This window comes from Eimeria maxima, genomic scaffold (genome assembly GCF_000499605.1).
Source record: "Eimeria maxima Weybridge genomic scaffold, Emw_scaff20, whole genome shotgun sequence".
Lineage (NCBI taxonomy): Eukaryota > Apicomplexa > Conoidasida > Eucoccidiorida > Eimeriidae > Eimeria > Eimeria maxima.
This window is the reverse complement of record NW_013563642.1, coordinates 68,541-95,000: the sequence shown is the minus strand read 5'-3', so window position 1 is coordinate 95,000 and position 26,460 is coordinate 68,541. Positions and strand designations below refer to the sequence as shown.

Below are 26,460 nucleotides of genomic sequence, written 5' to 3'. Positions count from 1 at the left end.
GATCTACCTGAGTTATCCCTACCTGTTAGAGGCGTAGATGGTGTATGGACAACCCCTACGCCGCAGCAGCAGCGAGCAAAAGAGCAGCAGCAGCAGCAGCAACAGCAGCAGCTGCAGCAGCTGCTGCTGAAGCGTGGAAAGGGTGACCGCAAGGAGAAACGAAAACAGCAGCAGCAGCAGCAGCAACAGCAACAGCAACAGCAGCAGGGACAGGTGGCACAGGGCACTACTGCTGCTGCTGCTGCTGACCCCCAGAGCAGCAGCAGCAGCAAGAAGAAGAAGAAGCAAGAAGAAGAGGATGAGATAAGTGCTGCTGCATGGACAGCAGCACGTAGCTGCAAGACACTGCAGCAAAAGAAGCAAATGATAGCAGCAGCAGCAGCAAGAATCATGGCTGCCCCTGAGCAAGCAGCAGAAGATATAGATATTCTTTTTGCTTTTTGTCTGCATAGTAGGTCTGCTGTTCGTGCTGCTGCTGCTGCTGCTGTTGCAGCAGCAGTAAAAGGAGAGACAGCAGAGCAGCAGCAAATAAGGAAGACAAGAGTACAGGAGTTGCTGCATGGGCAGCAACTCGCGCTGCTGTCTCTTGCTGCAGTACTGAGGGATGTGCTGCCTAGTCATAGATTAACAGCAGCAGCAGCAGCAGAAGCAGCAGCAGCAGCAACAGCAGATGCAGCAAGCAGCGGCAATAAATCTGCTGCTGTTAAGGCATTTAGGTTATCTAAGGATGTAGAGAAGCAGCAGCAGCAGGAGCAGCAGCAAATAAGGACATACAAAAGATTTGTTCGTTTGCTGCAGCAGGAGCTGCAGCCGCTGCTGCAGCGTAGACAAGGCAACAGCAGCAGCAGCAGCAACAACAACAACATTAGCGAGCTCCTTGTTGCAGCAGCAGCAGCAAGAGCAGCAGCAGAAGTTCTTGATGCTGTTCCTCTATTTAACGAGACAGATACATCTTTGCTGCAGTTATGTGTGAAGGTAGCAGCAGCAGCAGCAGCAGCAGCAGCAGAGATACAGCAACAACAAGAGGATGATGGTATAATATCTAAACAACTGCAGCAGCAGCTGCTGCTGCTGCAGCAAGCTAGCAGCAGCATAACACACGTACTGCAGCAAATAATAAAAGGAGACAGATGTCTCCAAACAGCAGCAGTAATAATAGATCTATGTGTTAAGCATGCAACCCTTATTGCCCTACAGCAGCAGCAGCAGCAGCAACAACAACAGCAGCAGCAGCAGCAGCAGCAGCAGCAGCAGAGGAAGCATGCACGCTATGGCCGTAGTGCTGCTGCTGCTGTCTTAGTCGACGTCGCCCTCCATCTTAATCTTAGACAAAAAATTGTATAAAAAAAAAAGAGACACTTCTTCTCTCCTTTTTTTTTCTCCTTTTTTTGTCTGCTTTTTTTGTCTCCTTTTTTGTCTCCTTTTTATTTTATTGTCTCCCTTTTATTGTCTCCTTTTTATTGTCTCCTTTTTATTGTCTTTTTTTTTGTCTCTTTTTTTTTGTCTCCTTTTTTTGTCTCCCTTTTTATTGTCTCCTTTTTGTCTGCTGCTCTCTTCTTTTTCTTCTTCTCTTTCCTTTCTTTCTTTTGTGCCTTTTCTTTCTTTTGTCTCTTTTCTTTCTTCTTTCTTTCTTTTCTTTCTTTTTTCTCTTTATTTCTCCTGTCTAGGGTTTAGGGTTTAGGGTTTAGGGTTTAGGGTTTAGGGTTTGTGTGTGCAGAGGGACGCAGAGGCGAATCAGGTAGACCCTAAATTAGATGCTGCTCTTCGTAGAGATCTTAGAGCAAGGTAACTATTCTGCTGCCTATCTGCTGCTGCTGCTGCTGCTGCTGCTGGTGCTGCTGCCTATCTGCTGCTGCTGCTACTGCTGCTGTTATTGTTGCTGCATTTCTTGTTGTTGTTACCGCTGCTGCTCATTGTCTTCATATCTAGCATGCGAATTCCTTGGTGGCATATATTGTACTGTTAGGGGTTTTAGATTTTTAGGGGTTTAGGGTTTAGGGTTTTAGGGTTTAGGGTTTAGGGTTTAGGGTTTAGGGTTTAGGGTTTAGGGTTTAGGGTTTGGAGGTATTTTGTGTGTGTAGTTCAATTCATGCCGATTTAAAATCTTTGAGACATTTTGAGGCAAAAACTCTTCATTGTCTTTTTGTACTCTATGCTAAGTAAGCAGCAGCAGCAGCAGCAGCAGCAGCAGCAGCAGCAGCAGCATCAATAGCAGGAGTAGCAGCAGCAGCAAATCCACATTCACCTTCTAGTCTCGGCTGCAATAGAAGCCACTGTTGCTGCTGCAGCTGCAGCTGCTGCAGCTGCTTCGTTCCCTGCTGCTATTGTTCATGCATGCGTCGCTGCTGCTGCTGTTGCTGCTGCTGCTGCTGCAGGACCCTACGCTCTCCTGAGCTAGCTGGAGCTCCCTTAGTGTTAGCAGCACTACGAGGTGTATGTACACTTGGTGACTTTGTTCGTGATGATTTGCTGCTGGATTTCTTGCTGCTGCTGAGGGAAGCAGCAGCAACAAATACAACTCTGCTGCTGCAGCTAGGGCCAGCAGCAGCAGTTGCTTGGGTCCTCGTGCCGTTGCTGCTTGCACGTAAACTCAGAAATTCGCTGCAGGTGAGGAAGCAGCTTCCTTGCTGCTGTTGGCTGCTGCTGCTGCTGGTGCGTCAGCAACAGCAGCAGCAGCAGCAGCAGCAGCCAATGGAGGAATAACTGCCTTTTTTTGACTCCAGCGGAGGGTGGCAGCAGCATTGCTGTTTCCGTGCTAATGTTGCTGCTGCTGCTGCTGTGTGTGTTTGCTGCTGCTGTTGCTGCTGCTCCTGCAGACCGATTGTATCTGGGCTGCTGAGTCCATAGCCAACTTGTTGGCTGCTGCTCTTCCTCAATTTGCTGCTGGAGAGAGCGGCAATAAAGGAGACGGAACAGCAGCAGCAGCAGCAGCAACAGGTCTGCTGCGTCTAGAGCGGGGCAGCAGCAAATCCTTTTTTGGCACCTTCAGCAGCATCAGCAAAGACGGCAGCAGCAGCAGCAACAGCAGCAGCAGCAGCAACAGCAGCAGCAGCAGCAGCAACAGCAACAGCAAGTTCGACACAGGGTTTGCGCACAAGCTGCTGCGAGCACTTGAGCTGCTGCAGCAGACACCGCAGCTGTGGGGCGGAGGAGGAGCGCAGCAGCAGCTGCAGCAGCAAGCGTTGCGTACAACAACAACATCTAAGGGGGTTGCTGCAGTTCGTGTAGATGATGACTTCGGGTGTATAGGCAGCAGCAGCAGAGGCAACACAGGCAGCAGCGCATGCATACAGGCGCTGCTGCCCCTAGGCAATACTTTTCTTGCTGCTGCTCCTCTTGCTGATCTATCTATCGGCCGGCAGATTGTTCAAAGGGTATGTCTTTGCTGCTGCTGCTGCTGCTGCTACTCCTGTTTGCTGCTGCTTCTGCTGCTGCTGCTGCAATGGAGGCAAGGGATGCTCTTTGTTGTCTGCTGTTGTGCTGCAGCTGCTGCGGCTGCTGCAGCAAATGCCGCGTCTGCGTGATGCAGTTACACCTGAAGGATCCATGGATTCAAAGTAAGCGCCATCTGCAGCAGCAGCAACAGCAGCAGCAGCAACAGCAGCAGCAGCAGCAGCAGCAGCGGCAGCAACACCAGCAGCAAGCGTTGCAGCAATAGAAACACCTTGGTAGCTGTTGTCCGTGCTGCAGTACATTTGGGCTCTTTTTGAACTGTGGGCTTGCTGCTGTTGCTGCTGTTGCTGCTGCTGCTGCTGCTGTGTCTGCTGCAGCACGTCATTTCACTACGTGCTGCTGCTGCTGACGGCCAGCTGCGACCCACAGACGAGCGACGCAGCCTTAGCAGCACTAGGCCTAGCACCGGAGCAGCAGCAGCAGCTGCTGCCGCAGCTAGAGCAGCAACCAAAGAGAAAGAAGCTGCTGGATGAACATACGGGTGCAGCAACAGAAGCAGCACGAACTGCATGCAGCTGCTGCGGTGCAGCAGACTGCACCGCTATGGACTTCTGCTGCTTTACTGCAGCAAACGAGCAGCAAATGCTGCAGCAGCTATTCATGCATGCGCCGCAGCCAGCAGCACTTAAGAGCGAACAAGCTGCAGCTCGTGCTGCTGCTGCAGGCGCAGCTAAAGCTGCACGAGCTCCTGCTGCTGCTGCTGCTGCTAAGAATGCCCCATCACAGGCCGCTGCAGCGGGTAACACTCACAATCCACAGCAGCAGAAACATCAGCAGCAGAAACAGCAGCACCAGAAACAGCAGCAGCAACAACAGCAGCAGAAACAGCAGCAGCAACAGCAGCAGCAACACCAGCAGCAACACCAGCAGAAGCAGGTGTTGCCGCAAAAGAAAGACGAGCAGCTTCAGCAACGCAACAAGCAGACACAGCCGCAGCAGCAGCAAACAGGAAACGCACAGAACAGCAGTAGCAGCAGCAGCAGCAGCAGCAAGGACTGCGCTTCATTCCGCAGACGTCAGCGCAGGCGTGCTGCAGCAGCAGCTGCTGCTGGTGCGGCTGCTGCAGCATCTACCCCTGCTGCCGCTGCTGCTGGAGGTGCCCCTACGGAAGCTGCTTCCAATGGCCCTTCAGCTGCTGCAGCCGTACCTGCAGCAGCAGATGCTGCAGCACCACCTGCATCAGCAGCAGATGCAGCAACAGCGAATGCTGCAGCACCACCTGCAGCAGGAGATGCTGCAGCACCGCCTGCAGCAGCAAATGTTGAAACCGTGCCTGCAACAGGAGATGCTGTAGCTGCGCCTGCAGCAGCAGATGCTGCAGCTGCTCCTGCAGCAGCAGACGCTGTGGTTGTGCCTGCAGCAGCAGATGCAGCATCTGTGCCTGCAGCAGCAGATACTGGAGCAGCAGACGCTGCAGCAGCACATGCTGCAGCAGCAGATGCCCCAGCTGTGCACCAAGAAGCGGAAGCTGCAGCTACCCCTGTTGCAGCAGCTGTTGCAGCAGCAAACACTGCAGCAGCAGATAGCGTAGCAGCACATACCGCAGCAGCAGATGCTGCAGCAGCGGATACTGCTGCAGCAAACCGTGTATCTGTACCTGAAGCAGCAGAAGCTGCAACTGTGCATGCAGCAGCAGCAGATGCTGCACTAGTAACTACTGCAGCAGCAGACACCGCACCACCTACTGCTGCTGCTGCTGCAGACATTGAACCAGTAACTCCTGCAGCAGCAGACACTGCAGCAGCAGCTACTGCAGCAGCAGATACTGCAGCAGCAGCTACTGCAGCAGCAGATGGTGCTGCGTCTAGTGTGTGCAGTAGCTGATGTTTTATTAAGGTGTTTATTTGTTCTATTTGTCCTTCGTTATTATATAACAATTGAAGGAAGCAGCAGCAGCAGCAGCTGCTGCTGCTGCTGCTGCTGCTGCAGATGTCTGCTGCTGCAGATGTCTGCTGCTGCAGATGTCTGCTGCTGCAGATGTCTGCTGCTGCAGATGTCTGCTGCATGCTGCTGCAGCAAATATGTTCTCAGGTATAATCGTTGCTGCTGCTACGGCAGCAACTACGTTTGCAGGTAGGAGCGCTGCAGCAGCAGCTTCTGCAGCATCAGATGCTGTTGCTGCAGTTGCTGCTGCTGCTGCTGCTGCTGCTGCAGCTGCAGTTTCCTTTAGTCCGTCAATACAATATATGACTCTAATCTGCGCATGCAGACTCAATTTAAATAAATAAATAACTATTTATTTTAATTAAATAAATAGTAATTTATTTATTTATTTATTTATTTATTTATTTATTTATTTATTCTTAAAGGAAATAAATAATAATTTATTTATTATATAGAGAAATTAATTATTATAAATAAATAATAATAATATTGCTGTTAGTATTAGTATAATATTATTAGTATATAATAATAATAAATAAAGAAGTAAATAAATATTATTATTAATTTATTTATTTATTTATTTATTATTAATATATAAACCCTCTTAGTCTTGCATATATATATAAGAAGAAGAAACAACAGACAGATATACCACCCCCCTAATGAGTACCACCTCCTCCCCCCCTAATTAGAGGTGTCTATGTGCATAAAATATACATAATTAAGGAATAATTATTAATAAAATTAAATAAAATATTAATTAATTTAATTAATTTAATTTAGTATTAAGATTTAATGAGAAAAATACGCAAAATGTATACAGGGGATGATGGCGGGTAGGGTAGTAGTGCTACTTTCTTACTCTTCCTGCTAGCCTTCGCTGCAGCAGCAGCAGCAGCAGCAGCAGCAGCAGCAGACCCGAAGCACTAGTGGGGAAATCTAATTTAAGGAATATAAATCGTTAATATGCATTTATATATCTTATTTATATAAATATTAACATTATTGATGAGCAAAAGGCAGCAACAGTAGTACTACTACCACGAGCAGCAAAAGTGTTGCTGCAGCAGCTGCAGCTGCTGCAGCAGCTGCAGCTGCAGCCCCAGCACCGGTGGCAGCCACGGAGCAGCAACAGCAAAGCAGCAATGGATTAACTTATACGTTATACGTTTCCTCCCTAAATAAGGGTCTGGGGTTTTTAATTTGTCCTGCTTTGCTGATCAGTCGCAGCAGCAGCAGTAGCAGCAGCAGCAACAGATGCAGATGCAGCAGTAGCAGCAGCAGCAGCAGCAGCAGTAGTAGAGTTCACAGCAGCGGATATTGCGACATCGAGTTGCTTTGAGGAGCAGCAGCATCACCACCAACAGCAAACAACAGCAGCAGCAGCAGCAAGCCGTAACACCAGGAGCCGCCGAGAATGGGGAAGGGAAGCAACGCTTGCGTAAGTCTCTCCATCTGCAGCAAGAGTAGCTGCAGCTGCTGCTGCTCCTGCTGCTGCAGCTGCTGCAACCGAAGCAGCTGTAGCTGGAGGATGCTAGGCAGGTTTTTTATTTGCCTTAACTAGATGTTTGTGGGGCCCCAAGTAGGGGGCCCCTCATGGGGGAGTTGGGGGCCCTAGCCACCTAGTTGCGTGCGCAGTGGTGTTACTGTCCATTATGCAGAAGCAGCATACCCAACAGCAACAGCAGCAGCAGCAGCAGCTGCTGCTGCTGCTGCTGCTGCTGGTGCTGCTGGAGTTGTGTAGTATTTGTTGGGTCTTGTTAGTGTCTCATTTATACACCCCTCCCTATCAACAGAACAGTCTAGTGTTTAGGATTTAGTGTTTAGGGTTTAGGGTTTAGGGTTTAGGGTTTAGGGTTTAGGGTTTATGTACAGAAACGTAATACAGCTCGTGGTCGTGCTGAGGATAAGACGACAAAAGAACCAAAAAGTCAATTGAAGACGAATCAGGCAGCAATGACTATTAAATGCAAGGTATATTTATTTATTTATTTATTTATTTATTTTATTTATTTTATTTATTTATTTATTTATTTTATTTATTTATTTATTTATATACCTTTTATTGGGCTATTAATGCTGCAACAATAGGGTTTAGGGTTTAGGCATTTTTAGTGTACGTATGTATATGTATATGTATATGTATATGTATATGTATATGTATATGTATATGTATATGTATATGTATAAGTATATGTATATATGTATAATATTCATCTTATATACAACATATATAATAAATTAAATATATTTATGTATATATATATATATAACATGTATAATTACTATATATAGAATAAATAACAATTATATATATACATAAATAAAAGAATAAAAGAAAATATAAATATATAATATTGAATATATATATTTTTTTCTTTTTTTTTTGGGGCTTTTTTTTTTGTTGATTATAGGTTTGCATGCAACCATTTATGAAGACACAAAGTGTATCGCAATTGTCTGAGCATGCAACGAATAAACATGGCAAGACATTAGAGGATTGTTTCCCTGATGTTTGTGCTGCTGCTTAGTTTTTTTATTTTCTTTTATGTATTTTATATATACTCTTATTATATTATCTTAGCCCTTTCTTATTCTACAATAATATGCATGCATTTATGCATGCAACCATATGCATACATACATGCATCCATTCATGCGTGCATGCATGCATGCATGCATGGATGCTATAGCTAGACCTACTACCGATCTCTTCTGTTGCGGCTGTCTTAGGAGGTTCTTCTGCCTCTCGTTTTATCCTTTTCTTCCTCTGTCTATTAGGACGGGGGCCCCCCTACCATGGGGCCCCTGCTCGTAAACTTATCGCGTTTGTAGTCACTTCTCTGTCAGATATTTGCCAGATACACCCTAGGGTGTATAGGGGCTTAATAGTTCGCCAGTTATTTAGTATAGCGATATTGACCAGATTAGTATTGCTCTTGCTGCTGCTGCTGCTGATCCGGCTGTTGGTGTTGCTGCTGTTGCTGGATGCTACTACCACTGCTGCTGCAGTGACAGGTCTGGACTCCCACCGCCGCTGCTGGTGCTGCTGCAGCACGGCATGTGAGGGCTTATTGTCTACGTCATAGACCTCTAAAGAATTGGCTGGCAGCAGCTGGGTTGGAGGACCCTTCGAAGTGCATGGGGCCTCCGCCTCTGCGTTGTGCTTGGGTTGAGTTGAGAGTTGCATGCCCTCGAAGGCACTGCATCTATTATTATTGTCGCTACTATTGCTACTATTTATTATGTAGAAGGGCCTACACTGTCTGTATAAAAATGTTCACAGAGTGATGTAGACATGGGAACTTTTGTTCTCTTCTTGACGGAAGCCTTCTGCAGAGAGGCTTCTGCAGGCTACTGCACCATAGAGGCACAAAAGGGCAGCTGGATGTGCACAATAAGTGGCCACTCAGTCTTGGGAGAGTGAGATGAGGAGAGAGGAAGTAGGACAGGCATTCCTCGGGCATGTGGATGGAGGCTGAGCTAGGGAGACTTGACCAAGTTTCTAAGGGAAGGCATAACATTAAAGAGCATTAAGTGACTTTTGAGTATTCAGTCGGCATAGTAGGGAGCATAGTTCCCCTTGGCATCAAGGTTAGTGGCAGATAGAAGTGTTAGGATAGGCGTATGTGCCACCCACACCATTTCTACCTGTACTTGATGAAGAACTGCAGAAGATATTCATCTTCTCTGAAGGTTAACGTTGTTATTCAAAACTCTCCAGAAGCTCCTGACGAAAGAATGCATATGAATAGAGAGAGAATATACTCAAAGAACTCAAATAATGGTGCAAGTTACCCGATAAGCATCTGGACAATGGATACATCTCCATGCACACTGGAACTGAAGTCTGCCCGGGTAACTAAGAGAAGAATCTCTGGCAAAAATTGGTGCACGTAGAGCACCACAGGGCAGTTGGGGTCCGATGGCAAATATAACGTGGCATGGGACAACGGTGTCTGTGCGTAGAGTAGGGATGCAATAGAGCAACGAGTGGAAAGGTGCACAGCTGTATAATATAATCATGACAAACATGGGAGGAGACCACGCAATTTTGAGGAATGCGGTCCTTTTTCGGGGACCCGTGAAACTTCCAGAGGAGAGCAATGAATATTTGTTCAACGCCCTCGGCTGTAACCGAATCTCTGCACAAAATGAAGTGCGCAAGGTTCGCTGTTGTCTAGTGGGTTAGCAACTCTCAGATGCCACTACGTATAGACCGATGTGCCCCTCTGCCGTATAATATACAATAAATAACTCAAAAATCCTCTAAATTGACTTGAGTAGACAGTAAAACACATTCGCCTCCACCTTGGATTGCAACGGGGATAATAAAAGGTCTGTCTCCACCTGCCCCCCAGTAGGAGTCAGTGCCCCTACTACATAGTCAGCCACAAAACCCTTATAGGCTGCTGAGCAATGGTAGCCTGTTTGCCTTATTTCTAGCCTAAGTGATGTGGTTTAGAACTAACATTTTGTATGTTCTGATATTTTCACGGTGTAGGCCTCTACAGGATCAATGGGGGATCCATTGTTGTGCCCGCACAACACAGCATCTGCATTACGATGTAAAAGCTACAGTAGCTTCCGACTGATGCCGAACAGAATATGGCATCCATTGATGCATCCGTTGTTTGGGGGACAGCGTGAGAGTGTTTCCTGTCCTTTGCTGCTGACATTCCCGACACAAAGAATGAACCCCTCAGCTAGGAGGGTTCATTCTAGGCGACCAACGTTTGCTAGACAATCTTTCCATTGTTGCATTGATCCCCCCATGACCTGACAAAGCATAGCAGGTAAGAAATTCTTCTGTCGCTCCCGCAGGGCTGCACCCACCCATCATATACAGGTAACCGGCTACCTCAGGAGGAGGGGACATTCTTCACGAACCGCTTTTGTTGTAAAACCATTCCCCGTTGGATGAGATGCAGAAACCGGGCGGGATTCTCCTTTAACTGCTCTTTCAAAGGCTAACCGCGTCCTCAGCCGAGGGCAGATAGTGATCAGCCTGTTGGGCTTGGCAAGAAGAATCTTGGAAATGCTCAAAAGTTAAATATTTCCAACGTATGTTCAATTCTAAGCACATTAGGTACTACTCATGCCTATATTGAGGACGGCTTTGCTGTGTAGATGAGGCTGTTTAGTCCCACCTGCACTGTGTGGACCGCTCTATGCTACCAAGTGTATCGCCTATCCTGGGTCTACCTACCCCTAGGACTATTGCGACCTTCAATGCACCTTAAATACTGAGGACACGCTTTCCCTCAATGCAACTGGCCTCTCCCGCGAATCTTGCAACTTCGCGAGAGCACACTTAGCAGTTGCTTAAACGCCGGAGCTACTGTAGAGGAACACCCAGTAATCATGGCTGGCCAGTCCTGAGATGCATCGTACCTTCCTGCCACTTAAGGTACAAGCACATACAAGACTTTATGGCTGTATTTACAAACACTTTAAACGGTTGTCCAGAACTTCTGCCTGCTTGTCTTCTGTCTAGTGGGGCCAGTTCAAGGTTCATGCGCTCACTAAAGACAGACTTGCAACATCACAAAGACAATGCAACAGCGTGTATCTACAAATTGCAGTTGCTGCCCCGGCATGCACGAACCTTGGGGAGCATTGCTCGAATGGCAGCAGGAACAAGCAAGTGACTGAAATTTAGACATTTGATCCCTTTTTAGCTCCATACAATAACTCCACCGAACACCACCCCCTTCCTCTGGAATCGAACAACTGACGCAACTGCCGTCGAGAGACAAGGAGAAGCATGGGTTATAGTTGAAAAAGGCTTGCTAGGTGGCTGCCTTTCTGCGAGTTTTGTATGGCGGTTCGTGATGGTCTCGCCAAAAATTTAGGCCCTGCAGAGGCTGCGACAGCCCCATCAGCCATCGAGCTGGTTGAAGCGCTGTAGCACTTTTGATGCTTCAGCAGGCCGGTAGGTTAGTGAGCCGCCGAGTTCAGAGACTTTGATTGTATAAACTAAGTCGGGTTTTACAAGCGTGGGGACTTGAATGCTTAGAGGAGAATTCGCCAGCGATACTAGCAGCCGCCGCTCAGGGGCGGCAGCTCTACAATAGCACGTGCAGCAGCAGCAACAGCAGCTGCCCGCAGCAGCGCGCCCCAACAGCAACAGCAGCAGCAGCTGCTGCAGCACCAGAGGCAGGCGGCATCGGGGGCTTTGGGGTTCATGTTTTTCGTTTTGCTTTCTTGATTCGAATATCACTTTACAGAACTTGTTATTTCGTGAGAGGTATTCAACTCGGCCTAGCACTCAAACTGCATTCCGCGCAGCACAGCAGCCTATCAAGAGCCGCGCCCCAGCAGCAGCAGGACCCCGCTTTGCCACGACAGCTGGAGCAGCAGAAACAAGTGCACGAAAGCTCCGGTTAAAAATACTTCTGCGTTCTTTCAAGCGACAACCATCAAATATCTTGTATTCAAGACCCACGAGGCGCGCTGCAGGCAGGTACTGCCCCTCACTGCAGCAGTTCATCTTTGTGTCGCTGTGAGCGCCGCCTGCTGCTGCGGCCGTTCATTTCTGTCTCTCCTTCCGTTTGTGCCACACTCTGGCCCGGGGTGTGTCTCTATTGTTTTCGTATGCTGTACATGCCTTATACTTGGCTTTGCGGCAGCTGGCTTTGCTGTTAGTGGCTGTGCTGGTACTGCCGTTGTGCTCTTGGGGTGCAACACCCTGCAGTTCTGTCTATTGGCCTGAGGCGTCATGTTTGTCTGTGTTTTCTGCTCGGTGTCTATTTTTGCAGGTCGGATAGCCTACTGCGTGCTTTTTCTTTCGTGCTATTGCAGGCGGCACTCGCTGCTTGTTAGAGGACTGGTTCCTGGGACTGCAGCTCGCAGTTCTCGTAGGGCGCCTGTGGGTTTCTAATCAGCTTTATGTGCGCGGCTGCTGCTAGGGCGGTTGGGGGCAGAAAAACCCTCTGTGCAATGAAATCTGCGTCTGCCGTCTTTGTGCCCCGCCCCGTGTTCCCGCGGTTGCTGAGAGAAGGCAGCCGCGAGTGCTGCGCTGGCCCTTGAGCTGCTTTTTCTTCTTTCTTTTTACGAGGTGTTCGAATATCTTTCTGTCAACTGCGAGCTGCGCGCACCGGCGGCAGGCTCCAGTCCAACAGTGAAGTCTTTGTTGCCTCTAAGCCGTACTCTACTCCTTCAGGACGTTCATGTGAACGCCCACGCCCCCGCTGCAGGCGGCTTTGCGTCCGCTGCAGCGCGAAAGGCTGCAGGAGCAGCAGAAACATCAGCAACAGAAACAATACGATAAGACGAACCTAGAGCGGATCCACAGCAACGACACTTCCTGTTAACGATTGGAGCAGTACAGTGTGCCTGGCCGCCTTGGAATGCGAACAAACAGCAACAAGCAGAAGCAGCAGCAGAATCGGCGGCCCCACAGCTGGTGATGGTCGACGGCTCTGCGGGGCTTCGCAGGTGAAGCGGCGAGGGTTGGGAACAGCCGCAGGGCTGCGCATCTGGAGTTCTAGAGGGAGAGAGGGGTGAGGCAGCTAAGCATGCATATGCTGTCATGAGGATCCACTGCAGCATCATTTTTTGGTTTATTCTGCCTCTTTTGTTTCTATTTCTGTTTCCTTCAGTGGTCAGCAGGAGACGTTCAATTACTTGCGTTGCATGCGTCTCTGTGTTCTTTTTGTGCAGCTTTCTTTTGACATTGCCTCATTGCATTGCAGGCAGCGGCGGCTTTGAGCCGCAGGGCACACCCCTTTCTGCTCAGCGCAGCATGAAGGAAGGGCAGCCGGCGCCTCCCAGCCCGGCGTTTCGTTTCGGCGGCGGCGCAACGCGCCAGCCAGTATTCCGGTGCCGCGAACCACCGTGAGTGGCCGCAGCAGCAGCAGCAACTGCAGCAACTGCAGCAAAAGAGCAGCAGCGAAGAGCAGCAATAGCAGCAGCTGCGGGTTTATAAGGACTTTTCTCGGCCACACCATCCCATTCTGTTTACCATCCAAGATGGGTTTCCTTTCACACATGCGCCGCGAAAAGCGGAGCTGTGACGGCAGCAGCAGCTTCTGCTGCAGCAAGAGTGAGGCGGACTCGGAGTGCAGCAGCCTTCGCCAAGACATCTTTGACACTCTGCAACACAATCAGCAGCAGCTGCTTCCGACCCCTTCTTATGCACTTGACCAGTGGAGTTTCCCCTCTAGCCGCAGTGGGCTGCGCAACAACAACAACTACAACAACAGCAACAGCAACCGCCTCTTCTCGCGACTTGCTACCCACGGCGCAGCCTTCCCAGCAGAGGCTCCTCGTTCAACTGGTCGCTGCGTTAGCGGGACAACTCCTCTGTCTCGCCAAGATAATTCTGTTGCTGGAGCAGGAACAGCATCAGCTATGGTATCGCCACATGGGCAGAGGTGCCTTCAGCTTGGGCAAAATTCGGCGGTGCCCTGCTGTTGCTGCAGCGACAGCAGCACGCACAGCGGCGGCAGCAACGAGCTGTCCCGGGGCCGCTGGTGCGCGGGCGCATGCTCTTCGGGTTTCCTATTGCAGCAGCAGCAGCAGCACACAACGAAGCAGTCAGCGCAGCCTCTACCTGCAGGCATGGTGTTGAACGTGCCGACGCTTATCGAGTCTCGGGGGGTCAAGTGCTTGATTCTGGATGCTCCGACAAACGACAACCTCCAGGCTTACCTGGCACAGTTGGTTCAAGTGGGGGTGACAGATTTGGTGCGCACGTGCCCGCCGACTTATGACGAGGGGCCTGTAGTGTTGGCAGGCATCCGAGTGCACGACTTGACCTTCCCCGACGGCGAGGCACCTCCAGCTGAAGTCATTGCGCGCTGGAGGGCCCTCGCAGCGCAGGCGAAGGCAGAGGGGGGCGTACTCGCCGTACACTGCGTAGCAGGACTTGGCAGAGGACCCGTCCTCGTTGCTGTTTCCCTGATCGACAGCGGGTTTGAAGCTGAAGAGGCCGTCAACTTCATCCGCTCACGCAGAAAAGGTGCGTCGGACTTGCCAATGTGCTGCATGCGCAAGTGGTTTGTCTTGGGAGTTTCACCTGCCTCCGAGACGGTCGGGTCGTCTGACGTTAGACGGTAGTTGGCTGATGTGGTTATTTGGTGACGGGCTCGGCTAGACAGCAGACGTTAGTGTATCAACGTTTGAGTTACATACTGTGTGGCCTCGTTTGTGCGGGTTTGTACAGGGGCGATTAACAGGCGACAGCTGGCCTTCCTCCACAACTACCGGCGCCACGCCGTGGCGTCCCGCCGGTGCATGCGGAAGTGCACTATCATGTGAAGAGTTTTGGGGGGCAGGGGCTGTGCGTGCTGGTGGGTGTCAACCAGTATGGCGCAGCCAGCCCTTGTATCAACGGGACGCAGAGGAGAACCAGCCCCAGGAGTTGCGTGCATCTCACGTCTGGGGAGCAGCTCTGCGTAAGAGAGGTGGAGGACAACAAAATAGTGGATTTCGGACACCATATTCGGGTGTATAATTATGCATGTCCGTGCGTGTGCCGCTTCATAGTGGAATCAAACCGTTGATGTGATAATCTGCACGAGTCGTGAGTGTCTCACGTGCATTGTAGAATGGCTCTCAAAAGAAAAAACAAAAAAAACAAAAAAACAAAAAAAAATTGGTTGCCCGCACAGGCTGTGGTGGGTAGACGGCGCATAAGGGGAGGCATTGAAGGAGGTGCCACTGCGTACGCGCTGAGCCGGATGTGTTGTTTTCGCACGTCCAAATAGGAGGGGACGTCGGAAGCTCACTGTAGTTGTGGCGGGGGAAGGACATATGTGCGCACATGTGTATCAAGATGCATGCGGGGTGTTCCATTAGACCCATGCAGAAGTGTTGCTAGAGCGGGCGCTGACTGTCTCAGGACTCGGTGGAGGGGGGAAAGGATGGCCAGTAGCGGGTTGTCGTGTCGTGTGACCTTAGAGTTGAAATAGGTGCATATACGCCTGCCAGTGTGTTTCAGCCTGTGTTGTTTTGCCTGTCTGTACATGTTTTCGCGTGTTTTCGCCCTAACGCGACCAGCCTAGAGGTGATGCACCTAGATGGCTGGTGCGTTCAGAACTGTGCTCATTGCTCGTCTGAGCTGTGAACTAATGGGGTGAGCATGCATGCATGCAGTGTGTCCGTCGAGTCGGCTGCTTTCCCCGTCGCTGCAGAGGGGCGGAGGGGAAGGAGCGGTGGGGAGCCCGCAGGCCAATTTTATTAATAAACGGCTCGCGGGTGGACACAGCAGCGGCTGTCGCTTCCTGCCACGGCTGGTTGTGTTGCTACACCTGAGTGTCATGCATGAGGGGAAAGAGGCGGGGGGCAGTGCCGATAATATCGCGGAAAGAAGTTGTTGCGTAGAGCGGTAGCCACCACCGCACCAAGCTGACGAGATGAATACACTCTGTGGGTCCTAAGGCCTTCACAAACAATCATCTTAATTGTCAGGGAACTAATTCGAAAGGGGTTATCAGGGTTTGGGCGCTGTGTAGTATCATCCGCCCATTCCTTTTGTCGACAAAACGCACCACGCGACTGTTCCACTTTGCCTCCCCGGACTTTGAACACTTTTTATTCCGAACGCATCTCAGTGCGTTAAGGTATCCGCAATCGCAGCCCTTTACCGTGGCCCCGCCCCAGTGTACCATTTGGAAGTGCTACTAGAAATTCTTTCAACCTGTAGCTGTTGAGCGCTGACAGCATACATAGGACAACTAGCAGGCGTAGGTAGATATTAATGATATACTGGCTAGGCCTTCCAGAGTGTCTCCCGTGTGGTACAGGTTCTTTAGCTAAGACCGTGGTAGCAGGCCGGTGCTATGTTTTTGTGTAGAATATGCCTCTGGCTTGCCCTTATGGCAGGATACATTTTCTGAGAATACCCTTTTGTTCTGGTATGGTACTACGCTGGTACAATGGCGTTCGCTGTCTCTTCAAATGCAAATACTGAAGGACTAGAACACACTGAAGCCTTACTAGATGTTGGTGTGTTGCAAGGGGGAGCTGAGCGTATCTTAGGTCATCTTCTCTGTCGGCTGGGTCATTGTAGTGTGTGGCTTTTCATGTTAGCTCTACATTTGTTTAAGTGGTTTCATGATGCGTGCTAACGGGCGGATGCACAGAATAAGTATCGAAGGATCGCTGGGGCAAATTGGAAGTCTTAACTACTTCGTGCTTGCATCTAATTCTGCCTGCCGCGACGAGGGATGCAGAACTGCACAAACAACATTCAGAAACCCTTTTCACTTACAGCTGTACTCTACTAAATAAATTATTGGATTCAAGTTCGTGGCATTTAGCGGTTTGCCATTCTTTCAATGAGTAGAGAAAGGTGGCGCTCCACCCGAGTCATGGGGACGCCAATTACGTTGTGTGGGCATCCTGAAATTGACTTGAGGTATTTAGACATTTCCCCCCTTTCAACTAAAACAGCTCCTGCCGAGTACATGACTTCGCCTTCTTCTAAAATGCGCCGACGAGCTTCTTCGTTCATTTTCTTGAAGTTCACCTGGGACTTGACACTGAGCACCTCGCGAGTGTCACAATGGTACCCTGTGGGCCCCCGTGGATCTAACATAATGTCTGCTGCATGAATAACTGTCAAAGGACAGGTACAAGGGTCTGCATCATCTGTAGGTTGCAGGTGCTGAAATCTGCCGCAGGCTTTGCACTTGTGCGGGAACTGCTGTTTTGCGGGAACAGGGGCGTTGGGGTCCCACGGGGGGCGTTCGAGTTCGCTGACGAGGTCTACAAGAACAAAACTTGTGGTAACAACGATGGGTTCGTCGGAGTCAGAGTAGCCCTTGAGAAAGCGTGCAGCTTCCTCCTTATCTTTGGGCTTGAACAGCACGCGTCCGCCAAACTCAATACCCGTGTCCACCGCTACCAGTACAGGCGCGCGGCCATCTGCTGCCTCCACTGCCATACAAGAATTTGAGAAAGATGCCAGCTGTGCAACTGCTGCTGCAGCTCGTCCGTTGTGCCGCGCTGCTGTTTCTGCTCTTTGCAAAAGGCGCAGACGCTCCACTGCTGGTATGTTCAGGATCTGGTTCTGGAACCTCAGTTGCTGCAGATGCTGCGAATCCTGCGCTCGAAGAGCATGCACTGCAGCATCCGCCTTCATATGGGCTATAAGTAATGTACGCGAATCTGCACCCATTTCAGGGTGTTGCGCTTCGAGCCATGTTTGCACGTCGTTTTCATCGAAAGGGGCAGAAAAAGCCCCAAAAGGAATTGCGGCTTTTGCAAACAACTCTCTTCGAAATTCGCTCGAAGTCGCCAGCAACAAGCTGCAATCCTTGATCGCCATTTCCTGCATATCCGGGAAGTCTGTGGGCTGTGGATACGTGTACACATACCCAGGTGTGGGTTCGTCTTCTTTGTCTGCGTTAGCCTCCATTATGAAATAACAGAAATGCAGCGTTAACTCGAATGCTTAATTCTAATGAGTATGGTACGTGGGAAACCAGCACTCTGTAAGCTAGATGAAGATCAAGTCTCTCTTACACGAGGCGCTGATGTTTGCCAGCACGCAATGAAGATGGGTGCCAAAGTTTGGAGGAGAAGAAGCCAATGAATTAACAAACAACCGATTTAAAAATGAGGGAAGAAGTACTTCTTACAGCATTTAAGAAAAAACATTTCTGAATATCCCATTACAGCGCATTTCACGTTAAGGGCTTCAGGGTCCTTGTAGACCTTCCCCATATCGGCAGACACGCGGAAACAAGGAGGTTTCCATGCAGCAATTTCGTTCCCATTTATGCTGCTTCCATACAACCACTCCCTGAAATTTACTGTCTGGCATTCACTACAGTGCTTTACGACTCCCGTAGCGCTCAACCGAAATACTGAATCTGTGATTGGGGGGCCCACTTCCCCAAGGATCCCGCTTCCCCAAGAATGCTTCTTTTTGCGATTCTCACATTCTGGCGTAAGGCAGGTCTCACAGTAGTTTTCTCACCGCCCATTCGCTTTTTTTCGTAATTGAACGGGCTTATAGGCGTGGCACTTGACTGGGGCCTAAAGGCTCCCCCAGAAACCTCTGCCACAACAAGGATGTAGAACACTGCTACTTCTGTGCTAATATCTGGCTCAGAAGAACCCAAAGACCCACAATGAGGAATTTATCAGAGCTATGATAGTGCTCCTTATCTGCAGGGGATACAAATCTACCACTGCTCCTTTTGAGAGGGAGTCTGAATTTGTTTCTAATTCACGATGCCGACGACAGGGACGGAGAAACAGCAACCGGATAAAGTAGTTGAGAAAAACCCGAAAAGTAGGCAAAGCCACTCTTCAGAACGCGAGACGAAGAAGCGCGTGGCGAGTTGTGGGCAAAAGGCGCGGAGCTTGCGGCGTCTGCTGGAACACCGAACGGATGTAGGCATTAGTTCCTGTAGTACCTCGGCAGCAATTTTATTGCTGTGACGGAGATATCGAAATATACATATATGGATACATCTTTATATATATACGAGTACATCTACACCTGTTTATCTGTCAGTCTTTCTCGTTTCGATTGCTTTTCCTTGGGATACGTGGTGTTTCTGCTACAGTTTCCAGAAGATGTGCAAGCTCGGATGCTTGCGGATGCGGAGGCCTTGGAGCAACGGCACCGGCAGAGGGTGAAGGAGTTGAAGCGACAGAAGTTCATTCGGGCCAAGAAGGCTTTGTATTCTAAGCTCAAGTTTTATGGTAAGCTGTGCACATGTGGCTGTTGGCTGAAGTGTTTGCTTGCCCACAAGTGGAAGTGCTCGTAGCATTTGTTATAGGTTGAAGCAAATGTTATATACTTCTCCGCCTAAGGCAGCGAAGGCCTAAGCTGCGGCTGCGCAGTTGTGCAATCTATCTCCCCATGATGTATCTTTATTTTGCGCGTATGCGTGGCCATATTACTTGCGAACAGCGTGTACATACGTATAATATGTATATGCCACAATATCCTCTTCTTGTTGTACGCAGAGTTGAAAAAAGTGCAACGCCGATTGCAGCAGACGCGAAAGGAGCTACTTGCGTTAATGTCAGAGCAACAGGAAGACCAGAGTTCTGCATCTGCTGCTGCTGAAGATCCCTCAGTTTCTTCTGCTGCAGCAGATGGTGAGGCCCTGGGGGGACGCATAGCGGATGCACAGCGGAGGTTGCGGCTTCATTTGGACGACTTAAACTATATACGTGTACGTCCAGGATTAGTCAGCGCACACTGAAAGACAATTTAAGCGCTTCTTTGCCCCAATGCAGCAGCAGCTGTAACTGAAGCAGCACTAGGCAGCTAACTGCATCTATCTGGGCTCGCTTGATGTATGGCGTGGCAAACATTTATTCGCTTCGCGAAATGCTGCAAATTGTCTGGTTGCAATCTGCAGTTGTACCCGGCGGATGAACCTTACGTCGCTCTCTTTCCTGGTGTGTCTCAAAGTACAAGTTGCACACATTTTTTGCCCGTTCGCCTGTATAACGTGCTGCATGATGTGCGTATAACTGATCGGGATCGGTCTTCTTTCTCCCTTTAAGTAGGATGCAGGAGGGCCAATTGTATTTCCTTGTGTAACTCGTGGCATCCCATTGACGGATTCGCCATCGGATGGTGCTCACCGTCCACTCTGGCTATTTGTTGTGCAGCTCAAGACACGGAAGAAAGCCAGAAAAAGAGACAGGCTATGCGCCGTCGCATCCTCGAGCTGGTCAGGAGCTTTGGCAATGCACTGTTGCACAGAGCAGCGAACACCCTGCATTCTCCTAGGATCACATTTGTTGGCCTTACCACTGGTTTAGGTGTTGTTGTTACACTTCCCTTCCCTAGCTCAACTGCAGGGCTTGGGACCGTTAGAGCGTTGGAGCCCGCGTGCTTCCCGCTTGGTTGGTTTGATTGCCGCACAGAACCTATCGTAGTTCTTGTGAGGTGTGATAATGCTGTTTGATTATGCCAGGTGATAAACAGCAGGAAAGGCAACGAAGCAGATGACGATGAGGAGGGGGGTACGCACCAGAGCATTTTCATTACCTGTGTTTAAACGTCTCCTTTTAACTTTTTCTTGCCTCACTATACATACTGTGTCTATGTGCATATATGTGTGCTGTTACTTCCGCTAGCTTGTCTCTTTGTCAGTGCATCGGAGACTTTCCCTGCTCTTTGTCGTGCCGTCGGGGTTATTGGCTGTCCTCTCCGTCTTCATTCCCTTGTGCTGTGTTTGTGCCTCTCTCCTCTGTGTTCGCTTGGGGGCTTGCTTGACTTCCGCCTCCTCTGCCTTGGAAACAGGGGAGAGCTGTAATGTCTGTCCGCTCGCGTGATTGAGCAATTATGGGCGTGCAAACTTGACTTCAGTGCTGTGCTAAATTTTATGCTTCATCTCATGTTAGAAAGCTTTTGCCGGCAACTCATTTGCTGCACTTCATACTCACTATCTGTGTTACTATAAATTTGTGTGATGATGGTGAGTTCACGGCTATGTGTGTCTTGATACTAGGGGGAGATGACATGTTTGTGGATGCACCGGAAGCGGAGGAGGCTGCTGCTGGCGCAGATCCGTTCGAGGGAGCCCAGGCCCTCTCTGACGAGGAATCAGGACCTGGAGGAGGTAAAGCGGTACAAAGACATGGAGGTAACAAATTCCACACTAAGCGCACGAACCGGCCTCGCGACATCAGACATGCTGGAGGAGCGGCTGTTGCAGCGCGGGGTAAGAAGGGGGCAACGTGCGAGAGTGAGGGCCAAAATCCTAGATGCAACAGCGATTGGAACAGGAATCATTCTTCTGGACGCATATCGTTTCCCCCAAACAGAACTGGCAAACAACATAGCGAACATAGGGATAAGGGGCGCAGCAACAAGACCCAACGCCAGACACCGGAGCAAATGAAGCAGAAGAAACAAAGTGATTCGTCAGCAGTTACCAAGGACACCAAAAACTGGCCAACGCGAATCGGGTTGTCTAAACAGAAGGCAACAAACCAGCACGTCATCTTCACTTCAGACGAGGAATAGGTACTCCTGGTTAATACGTGGCAGGGAGGCCTCTTGGACCGACACAGAACGGTTGTACTAGTGCGTCAGTTATTTTTTTGGCCTACTGTCTCATTTGGCGATTGCTAGTTTTAAATACTTTAAATGCGTTTCTAGTGCTATAGTGCCAGTGGCTGTATTGTATTTTACGCCGCAAAATGTTCTCTATAGTTTATAGTATGTCGATATTTCGTCTGCTATGTTGTTAAATACTTCTGCATAAACGTGTTGGCTGAACATGAGCTGCTCGAACTACTCGCAGCAGCTGCAGCTGAAACATTTGCACCTCAGGCAACAGCAGCAAAAACAACCGCAAAAGCAACGGAAGGCAGGAAGCCGCATCTATATTGAGCTCGTTTGAATCAGTAGGTGCCATTAGAGTTCTCTTTCACCTGGCCATGGCCACCCCGTTAAGCACTTTCAGAAGAGCGAACTGCCAGAAGAAGGTGGAGCTCGCCAAAAATATCGCCACGACTCCCCAACCAGCGCAGCCTACGGATAAAAGCCGCACGCGCGGTGTTCTGTCGGCCAGTAGTCCCCAAAAGAGTCCTGATATGGCCTGTGAAACGCTCTGAAAAAGCAAATACACGCAAGCTCAAAGTGAATGGAGGGCGCCCCAACCAGGTCATACAACTGTTCTTCTGCAGTGACAAGAACAACGGGAGCAACATCCCATGTGAAAGCGCCGCACAAGACCAACGGAAGGAATAGAGGGAGGTGAAAGGCTTTCCTGATAGAAAACAAGAGAGTCGAGATCCTGCAGAGCCCAGTGGAAGTCGGACTGTAGCGCTTTTAAACTGGCGGGCACGAGCTGCATGTCTATGCCTTCAATGACGCATACCACGTTTAGCGCACTGAGAAGAAAATACATACACCCAGAACTCCACAGGAAGACCTTCCTTCAGTGGGAATCTACGTTATATGGCGGCAAGTAAGACGAAAACGGCATGCGTGCGCGCGGACAGCTGCGGACAGCTGGCACCCGACCCGGCCGCACCTGGTTGGGCCCTTGCCGTAGACGCCAGCAGCTTGAACTCTCCAGCCTTCAGGGGCTTACTGTGCCTCTCGTAGTTGCTGAACAAACAAGACTCAAGCATTCGCAGGCAAACCAATCCAGTTTAAGGAAGTGGGGAGGCAAATTAGATGTGACGACGATTGAATGACTGCGCAGCCAGGTGATCCAGATCAATGCTCCCAGGTATCCCTTCAGGATTCCGAGATATTTCATGTTTCTAGTAGCTAAATGCAAGCTAAAAATATCTGGTGCTTAGAGGGATTCCACGTTCCAAGCCTCACGCATCATCTTTCGACCGTGGCAGCAGTCCCCGGTTCTCGACGGAGTTGGAGCCATCGCCGTATGCGGTGCTAGCTACCGAAGCACCAGAAGACTCCATGTTATTTTTTCGAAAACGTTTTAAGCGGTCGTGAAGTAAAGTCGCAACAGGGGAGGCTGCTTGTCCCAGTTAGACAGTCGGCTGCCGTGCGAGACCGACGCCGACAGGGAGAGAGGGACTGGAGCTAGACTTTAACAGATCTCAAAAAACGAAGGCCAAAGTAGATAGGGTGTCTATACTGTGCCGCCAAGTTGCATTCCTTGAAACGAACGGACTAGTGTGCATACAGTCGAGTACCAGCCAAGCCCGGGTGGGCACTCTAAGTACACGAGTCGTTTCGGAGGGGGGAGACTAAGTTGCTTGTGTATTCATTGACTACCCCCAGAGACTAAGTTACTTGTGTATTCATTGCCTATCTCAAAACTTAGAAGAAGCTTTCGATGCCAGATCATTCAAGTGGGGCCAGACACCGGCGAAACGAACCTCCGACCGCCAAGGCAGCGCTGCCGCTTCGCCTGCCAATCTGTGTTGCCAACGCAAAACGGAGGGCTTTAGCGTGCGTAAACAAACAAGCGTCTATCCAAATCGCCAGTAGAAAAGTAAAGGAAAGCAACTTAGGCATAAATTAGTCACGAGGAGAGCCGAATCCGCCCTGTACGAGCAGCTCCGTGTTGCTGACTGGCTGCAGACCGGGTTGCGAGAACTAGTGCGAAAGCTAGGCAACGACTCTTCTAATGAAGTAGGAATTTATTCAACTTCTACAATAATCCATGTATTGTAGACTAATGGGCATAAAGTTACAGCTTCTGCGTTAATGCCGGCTCATGCCTCCACGCATTCTGCAAGCGTAGCTGTCTCCCAGACGCTTATAGATGTACCGCCATCTGGCTGCCTACTGGTCACTGTTGAAAAGTTGTTTACTCTTTCCGCGCATGAACAGAATGGGTGAGAGACAATGCATTCTTGTGGGGTTGTTGTGTAGCAGGAGATGCAACAGTTTGTGGCGCAACACAGGAAGGGCATATCTGCATGCCAGCCACAGGCCACTCGGTCGCTCTCCTCAGGATAACTGAGTACGGGCGTGGATGGGTAGTTCGGTTGCTTTTATTTTGAATGGTATTCATTTCGTTTTGATCCTGATGGAACACGCAGCGTTCCCACCTGCAGCATGGTACGCCTCATATTGGCATGCGCGTTCCTAATAAGGTGCAGGTTGGCTACTAAGAGCCAAGTCAGTGTATTAACAATTGGCTGTTGTGTATTGTCTTCATCAAACTGTCTATTAGTTCTGTTTGCGGGCTGGGGATGCGTTGCATCGAGAGTGGCGGCGAGGGGGCCACCACCCCCTGGCAGATTGAACCAAAAGCATCGCGTGTCTGAAATGGCTCCGTGTCTTTCTCTTTTCGTGGAAGATCGCAACTAGTTGCACGAGGTATTTTTCAGTTATCTACAGCGTCGGCGCATTTGCCTCCTGTGAGTGAGGGTGTGCTTGCATCGCGGACTACCCTAAGTACTGCAAATCATGTCATGCCGCCTCTTATTTGCAGCAGAACCATACGTTGCTGCGAATACGCCGGTTTCCTGAAGACTGACATGAGGAATGTGTGCATTTGGTAACGTATAATGAATATACAGGATTTTATTACAGTCGTCGCCCAAAGGTGAAGACTGTCGTTACCCCTGGATGAGTGGGTAAAGGGCTGCGAAGCCTACTACCGCAAGTGAAAGGCTTAGCTTATAACACGGAATAGCAGCGAAGGCTCTTGGTGGTTCTTCCATGCGAGGTTTTGTCGCAGCATCCGTTATGGGGAGGCGAGTTGTAATTTTTGCAGAGCGTTGCAACTCAGCCCTTGTTGCTTGCTTCCTTAGCTCCTGGAATTTGGATCGCTGTGCTCATGAAGCATAGATAACCAGGGTAGAGAGCAGCTTTAGCTTTAGAAAAACATTTCCCTTAATTACTTTTGAGATAGTGTCATGCAGACCATTGTTTGTTACAGAGGTCGAGGGCTCTCGGTACAGTAGCAGTCCCTTTTAAGCTCTAATTCAGAGCCCTTGCCAAGTGAGGGCGCATATGCCAAGTAAGGGTCGGGAGAAGGATCAGCCAGCTGTTACCATACTGAGGCTGCTGCAGTTGGGAGGCTAAAGTGGGGTAATGACGACCTGCGAGTCCAGGGGTCGGTTCCCTTCGAAAATGAAGGACACGAATTTGGTGCCGGCGACAGCAGCACATCAGTTAGTGCCATCAGCAGTTAAGAAGGAGGAACCCATAGCTGGCAGGTCGCTGCCGGCTATTCACGAGTAGATGACGGCAGACGCCTACTCGATCACGTGGAATGCGCAAGCGCTTCCTATTCTGATTCCTTTTTCGAGAGCCGTGCACGGTTCCGAAATCGACCGAAGCCATCTGATCGGTAACATCCAATACAATTTGGCTGAACCTCAACAGGGTGTGTGGAGGGAGGAAGTTGAACAACGGACTCCTGTATCCTACAAGAGAGCAGACGATAGGGGCTGACTCTTCTGAACCCAGAAGGAGTCGTATTCGCTGTGAGAGCCCGTTACTTACAATGTCCTGCATGCACATACGTGAAGAAGAATGGGCATTTGTCTACACAGCCGACAACAAAGATAGCGACCGAGAAGCAATACGTGCTTACCTCATTGGCAGAGAGATTGGCTGCCTGAAGAGGAGAAGCAAGAAAGTGGGCATTAGAAGCGTATGGTCACGGCTGCCAGGAAGTCTACCGGTAAGCACCACGCAAGTCGGGACTGGGAGCGATGGCAGCTACCTGGCAAAGGCAGCAGATGGCTCTGATCTAGACCAGCAGCACCTAATTAAAAGTATCAAGCAGCACATGATAGGGCGGCAGCTCGATGTGTTGAGGGAAAAAGTAGACCAAGGGAAAGCTGTGGCCTACCAAATATCAGCTAGCAGCGTCGACCAATACAACTGCATCCGGAAGAGGTGGTCCTCGCCTTGAGAGCACGCTCTGCGCAACTTCCCACAAGAGCATATCTGAAGAAAGATTAAAGCTTCGAATGCATCTAGTTGTGGCCACTGCACAGCAGACCCTGAAACACTTGCGCATGTGCTTAACCACTGTCCCCACTGCCTTAAAAGCAAGACCAAAGAAAGACATAACGAGTCTTTGAACGGGATTACAACAGCACTAGAGCCCCCTTGATAACTGTTGCATTAAAGTGCCACTGGAGCTGCCAGCTGTCAAGGGGGCACATCTGCAGTGTTCAGCAGCTGTGATCTCCGAACCGTCAGTAAACGTTGCGATGGTCGTTCGTCTTGGGGGTATCCCGCAACTAGAGGAAGCTGTTTCAGCTCTAAAGCATATCTGCGAAGCCCTAGGCAAAACTGTGTGCCTTGACAGGCTCGTCGAAACGTGCTGCATGTGATTTGTTCCATAGCGTAATGCACGTGGGAGCATCCTTCGCCTACGTTAACTCACTCACGGTGCTCTCAGAATGCACATACGATCATTTCCATTCTCGGTCAAGCTGTTGCTGACACAAATTCACCCACATCGTGGGTTGCATATATCAGGCCTCCCCCACTTCGCAGCATCACTAGGAAATTGGGGCACTGTGACAACTATTCCTGGAGACCAGAGGCTTCTTTTTGATACTTGTATTTATTAGATTATCTCCGTCTTAGATCATGACTGTAGCATAGTCCATCCGCACTTGTCAGAGGAACACTACATGACTCCAGTAGACACCTTTCTTGTAAGCAGGTAGCCTGCACGCTAGCATAAGTCTACTACAACGACTTGTCTATAGCCTTACTTCGTGCACCAAAGAATAGCT

At 49.7% G+C, this 26,460-nt stretch overlaps 6 protein-coding genes across 6 annotated transcripts in view; 4 read left to right on the top strand and 2 right to left on the bottom strand.

The window, feature by feature from the left end:
* The window catches only part of EMWEY_00003970 (hypothetical protein, conserved), a gene marked incomplete at both ends in the record, with an annotated part of 5,463 nt that extends 186 nt beyond the window's left edge, over positions 1-5,277 (top strand). The window contains 6 exons of the mRNA XM_013477850.1: positions 1-1,338; positions 1,718-1,785; positions 2,496-2,607; positions 2,817-3,374; positions 3,487-3,557; positions 3,771-5,277. The exon at positions 1-1,338 is cut by the window's left edge and continues 186 nt beyond it. Coding sequence (XP_013333304.1) covers positions 1-1,338; positions 1,718-1,785; positions 2,496-2,607; positions 2,817-3,374; positions 3,487-3,557; positions 3,771-5,277 — 3,654 coding nt within the window. The remainder of the gene's footprint in view (positions 1,339-1,717; positions 1,786-2,495; positions 2,608-2,816; positions 3,375-3,486; positions 3,558-3,770) is intronic.
* An 889-nt stretch (positions 5,278-6,166) lies between these two features.
* EMWEY_00003960 (hypothetical protein) lies at positions 6,167-7,276 on the top strand (the record flags this gene model as incomplete). The annotated part of the gene is made up of 3 exons (XM_013477849.1): positions 6,167-6,173; positions 6,562-6,778; positions 7,213-7,276. The coding sequence occupies 3 exons, from the start codon at positions 6,167-6,169 to the stop codon at positions 7,274-7,276; spliced, it is 288 nt and encodes a 95-aa protein (XP_013333303.1).
* A 6,035-nt stretch (positions 7,277-13,311) lies between these two features.
* Positions 13,312-14,601, top strand: EMWEY_00003950 (phosphatase, putative; the record flags this gene model as incomplete). Its single annotated transcript, XM_013477848.1, has 2 exons — positions 13,312-14,302; positions 14,507-14,601. 2 exons carry the CDS (start codon positions 13,312-13,314, stop codon positions 14,599-14,601), a joined length of 1,086 nt encoding a protein of 361 aa, XP_013333302.1.
* Positions 14,602-16,600: 1,999 nt separating this feature from the next.
* On the bottom strand, positions 16,601-17,704 carry EMWEY_00003940 (Maf-like protein, putative; the record flags this gene model as incomplete). Its single annotated transcript, XM_013477847.1, has 1 exon — positions 16,601-17,704. One exon carries the CDS (start codon positions 17,702-17,704, stop codon positions 16,601-16,603), a length of 1,104 nt encoding a protein of 367 aa, XP_013333301.1.
* An 821-nt stretch (positions 17,705-18,525) lies between these two features.
* On the top strand, positions 18,526-21,289 carry EMWEY_00003930 (hypothetical protein, conserved; the record flags this gene model as incomplete). Its single annotated transcript, XM_013477846.1, has 5 exons — positions 18,526-18,687; positions 18,864-19,002; positions 19,270-19,481; positions 20,235-20,283; positions 20,772-21,289. The coding sequence occupies 5 exons, from the start codon at positions 18,526-18,528 to the stop codon at positions 21,287-21,289; spliced, it is 1,080 nt and encodes a 359-aa protein (XP_013333300.1).
* Positions 21,290-21,695: 406 nt separating this feature from the next.
* EMWEY_00003920 (Major facilitator superfamily protein, related) lies at positions 21,696-22,701 on the bottom strand (the record flags this gene model as incomplete). The annotated part of the gene is made up of 4 exons (XM_013477845.1): positions 21,696-21,878; positions 21,999-22,161; positions 22,295-22,381; positions 22,604-22,701. The coding sequence occupies 4 exons, from the start codon at positions 22,699-22,701 to the stop codon at positions 21,696-21,698; spliced, it is 531 nt and encodes a 176-aa protein (XP_013333299.1).
* Between the last annotated feature and the right edge of the window lie 3,759 nt (positions 22,702-26,460).